The sequence below is a fragment of the Gopherus flavomarginatus genome, chromosome 6 (assembly GCF_025201925.1).
Source record: "Gopherus flavomarginatus isolate rGopFla2 chromosome 6, rGopFla2.mat.asm, whole genome shotgun sequence".
In the NCBI taxonomy this organism is placed as follows: domain Eukaryota; kingdom Metazoa; phylum Chordata; order Testudines; family Testudinidae; genus Gopherus; species Gopherus flavomarginatus.
The window spans coordinates 26,438,622-26,450,802 of NC_066622.1; the positions used below are offsets into that span (position 1 = coordinate 26,438,622).

A 12,181-nucleotide genomic window follows, 5' to 3' on the forward strand; every position below is an offset into this window, starting at 1 on the left:
GATTACCTTTCCCAGACATAAAAAAGGAGCTCTGTGGAGCTCATAAGCATGTCACTTTCACCACAGAGGTTGGTCCAATAAAAGACATTGCCTCACTCACTTCTTGTCTCTTATATCCTGGGACCAGCATGACTATAACAACACTGCAAACATGAACTTAATAGAAATTGTGGGTGCTGAGCATCTCAGTGTCAGAACCTTAATGCTTCTCCTGACTCTCCAGAAGGTATCTGGGTTGCATCGCATGAGATTTATTCTTATCTCTCCAAACTCGTGAGAGTATAAATTGGAGATTAATGATGTAAAACAATGTTTTTTAATTTTGCAGATTGACCAATTGAAACAGGAACTTTCAAAGAAAGAATCAGAACTTCTCGCCTTACAAACTAAACTTGAAACCCTTAGCAATCAGAATTCAGATTGCAAGCAACACATTGAAGTGCTTAAAGAGTCGCTTACTGCCAAAGAACAGAGAGCTGCCATACTTCAGACAGAGGTAAGCTATTTTCTCATCATACAATACAATATAAATGTTTAGTTAACAGAGTGTGTCAGGGTTCAAATGATGTATTAGTTATAAATCTTTGCAGAAGATATATCCTGGGCTTTTTTTTTCAATTTGTTAAAAATAGTGTAACGGCTTAAACCCTGCCATGTGCTAATACATTTGGCATATTTTCCTTATTACAGTATGTTAGCACTGATCCTGCAGTTTTTGAAAAGAACCTACTGACTTCAATAGTGGTCTTGCATGTGTTAGTATAGAAAGATTGGACCCATGTATGGAATCCGCAACATCAAGGGTGTGTAGCTGTACCTGAGATTTCCCTTGTCTTTAGTCTATATATGGCAGTTCTCCTTTCTTCTTAATATTTTCACTCCTAATTTCAAATTGTCTTGAGATTGTTTGGGACCTCAAACCCATTTCCTCAGACCTAATGCTCATTTTTGTGTCCTTCTATTGTACATTTCAATTCTAAAGTGAGAGGCTGTTTATAAGTTTCGAAGGGTGCTTAAATATAGGTGAGGGTGTAGGTTATTGGTGTGAAGTCTTTTTTTCTTACCTAATTAGCTTTCATTTTCAAATGTGAATAGATTGTTAATCCTTAATATAGGCCAGTATATTAGGGGTTTTTTGTGTGTAATGTTTAAAGTACATAGCTTGAAAATTTAGATATTTAAATATGGTTTACACAGTTGAGATGTTTTTCAAATGTGATTAAATAAACCATTTCAGTGTTAAAAATGGCCTTCTCCCTAGTTCCTTTTCCATGGCTATTTTTTACTGTGAAGGTATGAAACACAAAATAAGAATGAAATTTATATTTTAACTGTTTTATTTGTAAGTTTTGAATTGGTATGCATTTTAAAAGAACATGAACAGTTAGACACTGCATTTATAAAAGGAAAACAAACTCTTTACATTCAGAAAAGTATACTAATTTAAATGAATTGGTTTATTTCATGGTAGTTCAAGGTTTAATCCTAGGTAAAGGAATTTCAGGGGCAGAAGTTCACTTTAGTTCATCATCTTCATGGGGAAAAGTTAGCTGACATTTATCTCTCTTTATAAAATATATATTCTGAGATTCTGGGTGTCTATTGAACTGCATGTCCCAGGATTCATCCTCTTACATGTTAATAAGGTACAAATAAAAATTTGAAATTGTAAATCTGCCCTCATCGGTCAAATAAAATAGAAGGAAACATAAATATAAAATCATGATGATAGAATAAGAGAAAAAACATCCTTCTGCCTACCACTACTTCGGAAAGAGCCACAGATCCTAAAGGAGACTGAGGCAGTCTTCTGGTTTTGGGTGTAGCCAGCTACATTTCTTCTGCTTCCCACTCACCATCCCCACAACGTCTAGCAACTGCCTGCTCTGACTCATGTGCTCAGGACAGTGATCCAGGAGTACGTCCTCCTTCCCCATTCCCCTGGTTTGGGGACTGGCTGATCTGCTTTTACAATGTTTGAGACTCTATTATAACAGACAATTGGGTCCTAAGCACCATCCAAGAGGATTATGCCATACAGTTCCTCTCTATCCCCCCTTCCCACGTTGCTTTTCAGGGTCCCCTTTCACTGCTCTTTTAGCAGGTTCAGTCTCTACTGGCTTTTGGGGCTGTAGAGGAGATCCTCCTGAAGCACTGGGAACAGGGATTATATTCTCAGTATTTCCTGGTTCCCAAACCCTTGGGAGACCTATCTTCAGCCTCTGTGATCTTAACAAATACATCTAATATGTGAGATACCAGATGGTCACCCTGGTTACAATACTTCCTGCCTTAAACCACAATGACTGGTTTGCTGCCCTGTACCTTCAGGATGCTTATTTTCGTGTAGCAATTCTCTCAAACTACAGGAGGTTTCTCTGGTTTGTTGTGGTGGACCAACACTAGCCCTTTGTCCTGTCTTCCACCGCTGGGGTCTTTATGAAATGGATGGTCACAGTAACAGCATACCTCAGGAAGAGGGGAATTCATATCTTCTGATATCTGGATGATTGGTTACCAAGAGGCAAGTCAAGAGAGGATGTCCTGTGTCCTGTCTAGTTCACACTATGCCTACTCAGTCATCTATGTCTCCTCTTAAACAGCAGGAAGTCCACTTGAGCTGGGAATTGGCACTCTTATATGCCATTCCTCCAATTTCGATCATCTTGAGGCTCATTCTCCAGTGCAGTCGAGACAATATTGGTTTTCCAACCTCCCACATTGTTGGTTCAACCTTCCAGATTCCTTTCTCTTCATCCTGACCTCCTGACTCAGTAGCACAGTCAGGATTTTCACCCAGCAATCAGTTCCCTGCATTTCATAGAATGGATGCTGCATGGTTACATGAGGAGGAGTGATGCTTGGAGGCAGGCCAACAGGTCTTGCTTAACAGTGGGAAGCCCTCCACCAGAGTGGAAGTGGTTCTGAGTATGGTCATTAACCTGGAGAGTTCAGCCAACATGGGCTTGTATCCAGGACCCCTTGGAGTACCTATTACACCTTCAGTTTTCTGTCCTTGTGATTAGTTCACTGAAGATCCACCTATGGCAATTTCTGCATTTCATCAGCCTAGCCATGGGAAGTTTTTGTGTTTTCAAACCCTATGGCAGTGAGATTCTTGAAAGATGTCATTCATCTCCACCTATCCGGTTAAAGAGCCAGTTGCTTTAATATTATTTTAGCAGCTGTTACAGTACCTTTGTTTAAGCCTCTGGCAACCTCTTATTCCCGTCTGTGTCAGAAAACTGCCTCATCTGTGGCGATAACATCTGCAAGGAGAGTGTGCGAGTTGTATGCTTTGATGGCAAAGCTTCCTTACATGCAATTTTCCAAAGACAAAGAAACCATGTGTCCGCACTCCAAATTTTTCTCTTATGTGGGATCCCAGTTTCATTTGAACCACATTATAGATATACCAATGTTCTTTCCTAAGCCACATTCAATCCCAGAGGAGCAGTGGCTCCACACTCTGGATGTTAGGTGATGTCTCAATTTTATCTTGACAGAACGGAACCTTTCCGTTCCTCACCACGCCTGTTTGTTTCCTGCGCAGACCGAATGACAGGCCTTCACAGAGGGTCTCCAGGTGGACAACTCCCTGTATCATGACAGCATAGCCCAGGCTACGCCTCCTCAAGGGGTATGAGCTCATTTCACAGAGCTCAGGCGACATTAGCGACATTTCTAAATGACATTCCTATATTGAACATTTGCAGGGCGACCACGTGGTCCTCTGTGCATTGTGCAATTAAGGCTGCATGCAGATCAGATACCAATTTTGGGAAAGCAGTTCTGTAATCCTTCTTTAAATAGTCTCTGAGCCCTATGTTCTGTGAGTACTGCTTGCAAGTCACCCACATAGAATATGCAGCTGCATTTACTCGAAGAAAAATGTTACCTACTTCTGCCGCCCCCCCATCTACTCTGCTTTGGAGTCTGCACTTACAACATTTGGTGTGAAGGAGCTGAGAGGGTCAGGGTGGAGCCACCTTTATATGACCAGAGGAGGGGCTATGCCTGCAGGGCATCAGCGCTACCTCTACAGATACTGCTAGGCAAAGTTATCTGGCTCCACTGCACGGGGCACTCTCCCCACCCCCTCTATAGAACAAACATCTGCATCACATCTCAAAGAACAACAGTTACAGGTAGTTAACTGTTTTATCACTGTCTTCTTTATTACATGTTCTTAACATATATGAAGACTGTTATCTGATCTTTTCTCAGAACTAAACATGCCCATTTTTTAATGTTTCCTCAGGTTTCTAATCCTTCTATCATTTTTATTGCTCTCCTCTGAATTCTCTTCAATTTGAGCACATCTTTCCTAAAGTATGATGCCCAGAACTGGACACAATAATCTAGCTGAGGCCTCACCAGTACTGTGTAGAGTGGGGCAGTTGCCTCCAATGTCTTTCCTACAATACTCATGTTAATACACCCCAGAATATTAGCTTTTTTTTCTTTTTTTGCAACTGTATCACATTGACTTATATTCACTTTGTGATCCACTATAAATTCCAGATCCTTTTGAGCAGTATTATCATCCATTTTGTGGGTATTCATTTGATGTTTCTTTCCTAAGTGAAGTATTTTGCACTTGTCTTTATTTAAATTCATCTTGTTGATTTCAGACCAATTCTCCAATTTGTCAGGATTCTTTTGCATTTCAATCCTGTCCTCCAAGGTGCTTGTAATCCCTCACAGTTTGATGTATTCTGCAGATTTTATAGGTATGCTCTCCATTCCATTATCCAAGTCATTAATGAAAATACTAAATAGTTTCACACCAGGAATGACACCTGCAGTACTAGATACGCCCTCCTATTTTGACATTGGCCATTGATAACTACTCTTTGAGTATGGTCTTTCAACTAGTTGCGCACCCACCTTATATTAAATGAAACTAGACTGTATTTCCCTAGTTTGCTTCTGACAATGTCATGTGGGACTATGACAGAAGCCTTATTAAAAGCAAGAAATATCGTATTTACTGCTTCCCTCTATCCACTAGGCGAGTATCTCTGCCAAAGAAGGAAATTATGTTGGTTTGATATGATTTGTTCTTGACAAATCCATGCTAGCTATTCCTTGTAATCCTATTATCTTCTTGGTGCATACAAATTGATTGTTTAATGATTTGTTCCAGTATACTTCCAGATATCAGTTAGGCCGACTGGTCTGTAATTCCCAGCATCCTTTGTTTCCCCCTTTAACAGATATGTATTATATTTGCCCTTCTCCAGTCCTGTGGGACCCTCGCCCATCCTCCATGAGTTCTCAAAGATAATTGCTAACAGTTCCAAGATTGCTTCAACTAGTTCCTTAAATACCCTGGGAAGAATTTCATCAGGCCTTGCTTACTTGAATACATCTAACTTGCCTAAACATTCTCTAACCTGACCTTTCCCTGTTTTGGCTTGTTTTTCTTCCCCCTTGTTTTTAATATTAATTGTATTGAGTATCTTGTCATCATAAACCTTTTTATAACTCAGAATGAGCCTTATCCTTTCTGATTTTGTCCGTACATGCTTATGCTGTTCTTCTGTACTCCTCCTTAGCAATTTGTCCATGTATCCACTTTTTGTAGAAATTCTTTTTGATTTTCAGGTCATAAAAGAGCTCCTGATGGAACTGTATTGGCCTCTTACTGTTCTTCCTATATTTCTTTCAAATCGCATAGTTTGCAGTGTGCCTTTTTAATATTATCCCCGGTCCCTGCAGGGGCCCCCACGAGAGTTTTTCGGGGCCCCTGGAGCAGGGTCCTACACTTGCTCCTGGGGCCCCTGAAAACTCTCGTGGGGCCCGGGCCCCCGGAACTTGTTTTGCTCTGGGTCTTTGGTGGCAGGGAGTCCTTCCTCCCCGGAGAGGAAGGACCCCCCCACCGCCGAATTACCGCCGAAGCAGGACCTGCCACTTCACCAAAGTGCCGGGTCCCACTTTGGCGGTAATTCGGTGGCGGGTGGCCCCCGCCGCGGGTCTTCGGGGCACTTCGGCAGTGGGTCCCGGAGTGGAAGGACCCCCTGCCACCGAATTGCCACCAAATTACCACCGAAGTGGGGGCCCCCCGCCGCCGAAGACCCCAGACCCCCTGAATCCTCTGGGCAGCCCTGTGGAATGGCATGGTGTGAGCTCTTCAGGGCAGACAATATACCTGACTTCTATTATTGGCGATGTATATTTGTGGTACTATATAAGCGGTAATGAGATTTTGATCCAGTAGTGTGAGATACTATTAATTTTAAATGGGAAAAGGATCCATATGGCAGTAGATTTTGAGGACTACTGAAAAATGGGTGCTATATAATTCCTGCTGAATATCATCACTTCACAGTGCTATCTGGATCTAATTCATCTCTGTGCCAGAAGACAAGACTCAATCAGTTTATGAATGAAGCAAGGCTTTAAGTTTGTTGTGTATTTGTGGAGATCTTGCACTTTTTAAACATTTTCCCTGACTGCTGTAGGGACTGGCTAAATCCATGCAGAGTCGACTTGAACTTGTCAATGACTTAATCACCAGAAATTGTTTTTTTCATATATATGTGTATACATTGTGTGTGTGTGTATAATATGCGAACTTTAATTAACTAATAAATTATTATAACTAACCTGAAACAGAGTGATATAGTCTTGCACAAAGAAATTTGTTGACATTTTGAACAGTTTTTGTCACACTTTAATAATTAAATGACCTAATAAATTGATGAGGCTTTGAAGCACAGCAAGCTACTTTATCTGCCCCATAGAAAAGCTTACTACTTCTTTGAAGTAAGTAGTGTGGGCCTAATGGTTTTATCATACCGCATCACAAGGAATTTTCTTTAGTTCTTTTCTCTCTTTAAGATTTCTTTGTGAAAGGAAATGGGAAAAGTTGCTTAATGATATCCACCTCTTACAGGAAGCAGTTTGGGTTTAAATTAGCTGTAATTGTTCATGTGCAAGAGATTTTTGGCCGCAGGGTTGAACACATTAAAGTGACTTATTTTTCCCTGGGAGATCAGATAGAAACGAGAGCCTCTTTGTATGTAATAGGTTAATAAGAGTTTTAGTCTTAATGCAGTGATATACCATTCATCATACAGTAAAAGCCATAAAAAGAAAATGAGTTCCAATTCAAAACAAATATATGCAATGTACATCAAGAAGATTGTAAATGAAATTCCTTGAAATTTGCTTACCAAATAATTTTAATTTACCTGGCTATTTAGAATGGGGAATACTTTTAGTTAACTCTGTAATGTCTGTGTTTCTCTGGGATGCATACAATTATAGTGTATATATTTAAAAATACTATTCCACCTTTCTAACAGAATTTTTAAATAACTTGTGTTAAAATTTTTATTCATTTATACTATATCCATTGATTGTATATCCTTAACTCATGTTTATAGATTAGGTAATATTACAGAAATTCCATTTTCAGTTCCTTTGAAATATTCTGACTGCTTTATAGTTTCCCATGCTTTATTGTGGATATGTATTTGACTTTACTGGCAGGGCTGTTGCATTCTTTTTGAATTATACTGAGTCCCAGATGTGCTAAAACCAGTCATATTTAATTTTGTACTGTAAAACCAGACTTTTTATCTGTTAACTAGAAATGAAGTATACTTCCTGTACCCAGTGAATTTCTAGAGGACTAGGTGTATTAGGTGCATAATAATAATTAACAATTTTTCATCAGATTCTCAACTCATTTTGGCACATAACATGCCATGTTAATGCTCACATACGGATATCATTTCTGTTAATTTTATACAAAGGTATTCTTAATTTTTCATCAATCTTTTTTATTACATTGCACATTTAGAATTGTATAAAGTTGTTCATAGCTATAGTAGTACAAAAGCTAGACGATGTAGAACTACCCTTCTAGAGAATCAATAATAATTACTGATACACTATATAGATAATTCTGCATTAGTATTAATTAAGGTTGTCAATTAATCACAGTTAGCTCACACGATGAACTCAAAAAAATTAACTGTGATTAAAAAAATTAATCACAATAATTGCACTGTTAAACAATAGAATACCAATTGAAATTTATTAAATATTTTTGGATGTTTTTCTACATTTTCAAATATATTGATTTCTAATGCAACACAGAATACAAAGTGTACAGTGTTCATTTTATATTATTTTTATTACAAATATTTACACTGTAAAATAATAAAAGAAATAGTATTTTTCAGTTCACTTCATACAAGTACAGTAGTGCAATCTCTTTATTGTGAAAGTGTAATTTACAAATGTAGATTTTTTTTGTTACATAACTGCACTAAAAATCAAAACAGTGCAAAACTTTAGAGCCTACAAGTCCACTTAGTCCTACTTCTTGTTCAGACAATTGCTAAGACAAACAAGTTTGTTTACATTTACAGGAGATACTGCTGACTGTTTCTGATTTATAATGTCACCTGAAAGTGAGAACAGGCATTTGCATGGCACTTTTGTGGCTGGTGTTGCAATGTATTTACGTGTCAGATATGCTAAACATTCATATGCCCCTTCATGCTTCGACCACCATTCCAGAGGACATGCTTCCACACTGATGATGCATGTTAAAAAAAAATGTGTTAATTAAATTTGTGATTGAACTCCTTGAGGGAGGATTGTATGTTTCCTGTTCTGTTTTGCACGCATTCTGCCATATATTTCATGTTATAGCAGTTTCAGATGATGACCCAGCACATGTTCGTTTTAAGAACACTTTCACAGCAGATTTGACAAAATGCAAAGAAGATTGATGCAATGTGAGATTTCTAAGGATAGATACAGCACTTGACCCAAGGTTTAAGAATCTGAAGTGCCTTCCAAATCTGAGAGGAACAAGGTTTGGAGAACCTTTCAGATGTCTTAAAAGAGCGAGTATCAGAGGGGTAGCCGTCCATGTTAGTGTGGATCTGTAAAAAGCGACAAAGAGTCCTGTGGCACCTTATAGACTAACAGACGTATTAAAAGAGCAACACTTCCATGCTGAAACTAGAGAACCCAAACCACCAAAAAAGAAAATCAACCTTCTTCTGGTGGCATCTGACTCAGATGATGAAAATGAACATGCATCAGTCCGCTCTGCTTTGGATCGTTATCGAGCAGAAGCCTTCATCAGCATGAATGCATATATTCTGGAATGGTGGTTGAAGCATGAAGGGACATCTGAATCTTTAGCGCATCTGGCACGTAAATATCTTGTGATGCCGGCTACAACAGTGCCATGCGAACATCTGTTCTCATTTTCAGGTGACATTGTAAACAAGACGTGGGCAGCATTATCTCCTGCAAATTGTAACCAGACTTGTTTGTCTGAGCGATTGGATGAAGTAGGACTGAGTGGACTTGCAGGGTCTGAAGTTGTACATTGTTTTATTTTTGAATGCAGTTATTTTTTGTACATAATTCTACATTTGTAAGTTCAACTTTCATTATAAAGAGATTGCACTAAGGTACTTTTATTAGGTGAATTGAAATATACTATTTGTTTTTTACAGTGTAAATATTTGTAATAAAAATAAATATAAAGTAAACACTGTAGATGTATTCTGTGTTGTAATTTAAATCAATATATTTGAAAATATAGAAAACATCAAAAATATTTAAATAAATGGTATTCTGTTATTGTTTAACAGTGCAATTAATCTTTTTAATCATGTGGTTAATCGCAATTAATTTTTTTAATCGCTTGACATCCCTATATTAATACTCTAATATAGAACCCTCCATGTGTGCATGTTAAACAGTTAACAAGCTTAACTAAACTAAGCCTCACAATACTCATGTTAGGCAAGCTAAGACAGAGTTTGTGTTGCACTAGTGTCACACAGGCAGTTTCTTGTTAGAATGGCTCCAGGTGCGTGCAGCAGCTGCTGCTCTTTTTGCTCCCCAGTGTTGGAGGCCAGTTACTGCAGGTAACTGGACTTTTAGTGTTTGGGCTACAGTGCTGACCAGATACTGCCAGGTTCCCTTTTAGACCGGACACCTGGCAACCCTAGGAGTAGAACCCAGATCATCTGCCTCCTAACCAGTGCTTAAAAAATAAAAGGTGGCAGGAGGTTCTGTGGTCCTATAGTGAATTAATATTTTTACTTTATCTCTGATTTACACAGTCTTCATTATTGTATTTCTGGTGACGACCTAATGGGTAAGGTTGTTCATCTATGAACCAGACTTTTATAAGGCCAATACCTTGCTCATGAACCAGATTCACATAACTGTCTATGGCCATGCTAAGATGGGAAAAATACAACCTTACTAAATGTGTTCGGAAAGATATAGTGACCGTTAACACAGAGCCCATTGATTTTGCAAGTAATGTCTTAACTTCAGCAGGCAGGAATATATATAAATGTAATGAATCACCTCAGTGAGTAAGCAGCAGATATTACTTTTGCAGTTAAGAAATTTATGAAACATGACAGTCTGGATATGTACTAAAATAAGAGATATTTTGGGGAGAAAGAATTTTCTCCTAGGTCAGACTCGCAGAGTCCTGGGGTTTTTTCACTTTCCTCAGCAGCATGAGCCATGGGTCACTTGACGATTTAAACTAGTGTAAATGGTGGCTTCTTTGTAACTTGAAGTCTTTAAGTCATGATTTGAGGGTTTCAGTAACTCAGCCAGAGATTAGGGGTTTATTATAGGAGTGCGTGGGTAAGGTTCTATGGCTTGCAAGGTGCAGGAGATCAGACTAGATGATCATGATCTGTTCTAAATCAGGCAGGGCAGGGACTTGAACCTGGGTGTTCCTTATCTCAGGTGAGTGACATAATCACTCGGCTCTTGGGTTTCCTAGGGTTTCTCTCTTGCTTCAGTTTTTCACAAAAAGAATTCAGAAGGTCTAAGTTTTGCCCCGATGTAAAACTGTGGAAAATTTTTGAAATCTTTGAAGATTTTGCAGGATGGGAAAACCATTTCTCGCACAGCTGTATTTAAGGCACAGCTCATAATCCTGATTATGCAGAGACGTACTGCTTCAGGAAGAGCACTAGAAGACTTTTTGTGTATATATGGTTAAGCGTACGCCCTGTGGTTCATGGCTACTGCTCTACAAGCCAGTGAATAGTTGAGGTGGGAACTTAACTTTATCTCCTCCTGGTCCTATTTGGAAATCTTTGCTAAGGCATATTAGAGGTGCCTCAGAACGAAGTTATTTCCTACACATCTTGTAAAGTGTATAAAAGTCCTTTTCTAACCCCATCAGGTTTTGTAAGAAGTACATATGCTGAGACCAGGGCAAAGATATTCTCTCACTTGGGATTCTACTTAAGTTAACAGGAGAGAATAAAGTAGAGCCCTCTTTCCTTTAGCCTTTGTTCATCCTATCAGATCAACAGGGAAGGTGGAAAGGACTCATATAGACCTCTTGTCTCATTCTCTTTGCACCTTATGAGGTCAGCAGGATGTGGGAACGGATCTCCAGGTTTTGCCGGTGGGTCCTAGCTTGCTCATTTTTTTCTAGCGAAGTAGTCAGGTTAAGGAGGAGACCCTTCCCAAATGATTGTCCAGGTGTTGGGTCTTTGTGTCAGATGTCTTGTCTCCTAATCCTCACCCATATGAAGCCTCATCTCACTATATTTTCTAACTAACTAGGGTAATGTTTTGAGATCTCTAAGGGTACGTCCAGACTACTCGCCATATTGGCTGGTAGCGATCTATTTTTTTAGGGATCGATATATCGCATCTCATCTAGACATGATATATCGATCCCTGAACACGCTCCCGTTGACTCTGGAACTCCACCGGAGCAAGCGGCGGTAGCGGAGTCGACACGGGGAGCTGCGGACGTCAATCCCACGCCGTGAGGACCCCAGGTAAATCGATTTAAGATACTTCGACTTCAGCTACGCTATTCACGTAGCCGAAGTTGCGTATCTTAGATCGATACCCCCTCCAGTGTAGACCAGCCCTAAGGCAGAATTCTACTGTGCTTCTGTTCCTGAGATATTTTACTGCTTGGTCCTTTGGTCTATAAATGAATCTCAGGAACTGCTCCTTGCGGCTGTTTTGCAATTAAAGCTTCTTGTAGAGTTTCCTCACATACTCAGGTTTTGTCTCATTAAAGATACAAAGAAAATGATCAGTTTCTATGTTGCAGGGTTACATTTAGAAGTGTTTTTTTGTTTAGAAGTCACTTTTGTCACATTCTAATTGTGATTTCATTAAGTGTAAAGAAAGCGCT

The 12,181-nt window shown here is 39.2% G+C and overlaps 1 protein-coding gene across 5 annotated transcripts in view; it reads left to right on the forward strand.

Moving 5' to 3' along the window:
* ERC2 (ELKS/RAB6-interacting/CAST family member 2) overlaps positions 1–12,181 on the forward strand; it is an 845,311-nt gene that overhangs the window by 246,190 nt on the left and 586,940 nt on the right. For all 5 annotated transcript variants that reach the window (XM_050958427.1, XM_050958428.1, XM_050958429.1 and 2 more), the window contains one exon: positions 329–496. In XM_050958427.1, the coding sequence (XP_050814384.1) occupies positions 329–496 (168 nt within the window). The remainder of the gene's footprint in view (positions 1–328; positions 497–12,181) is intronic.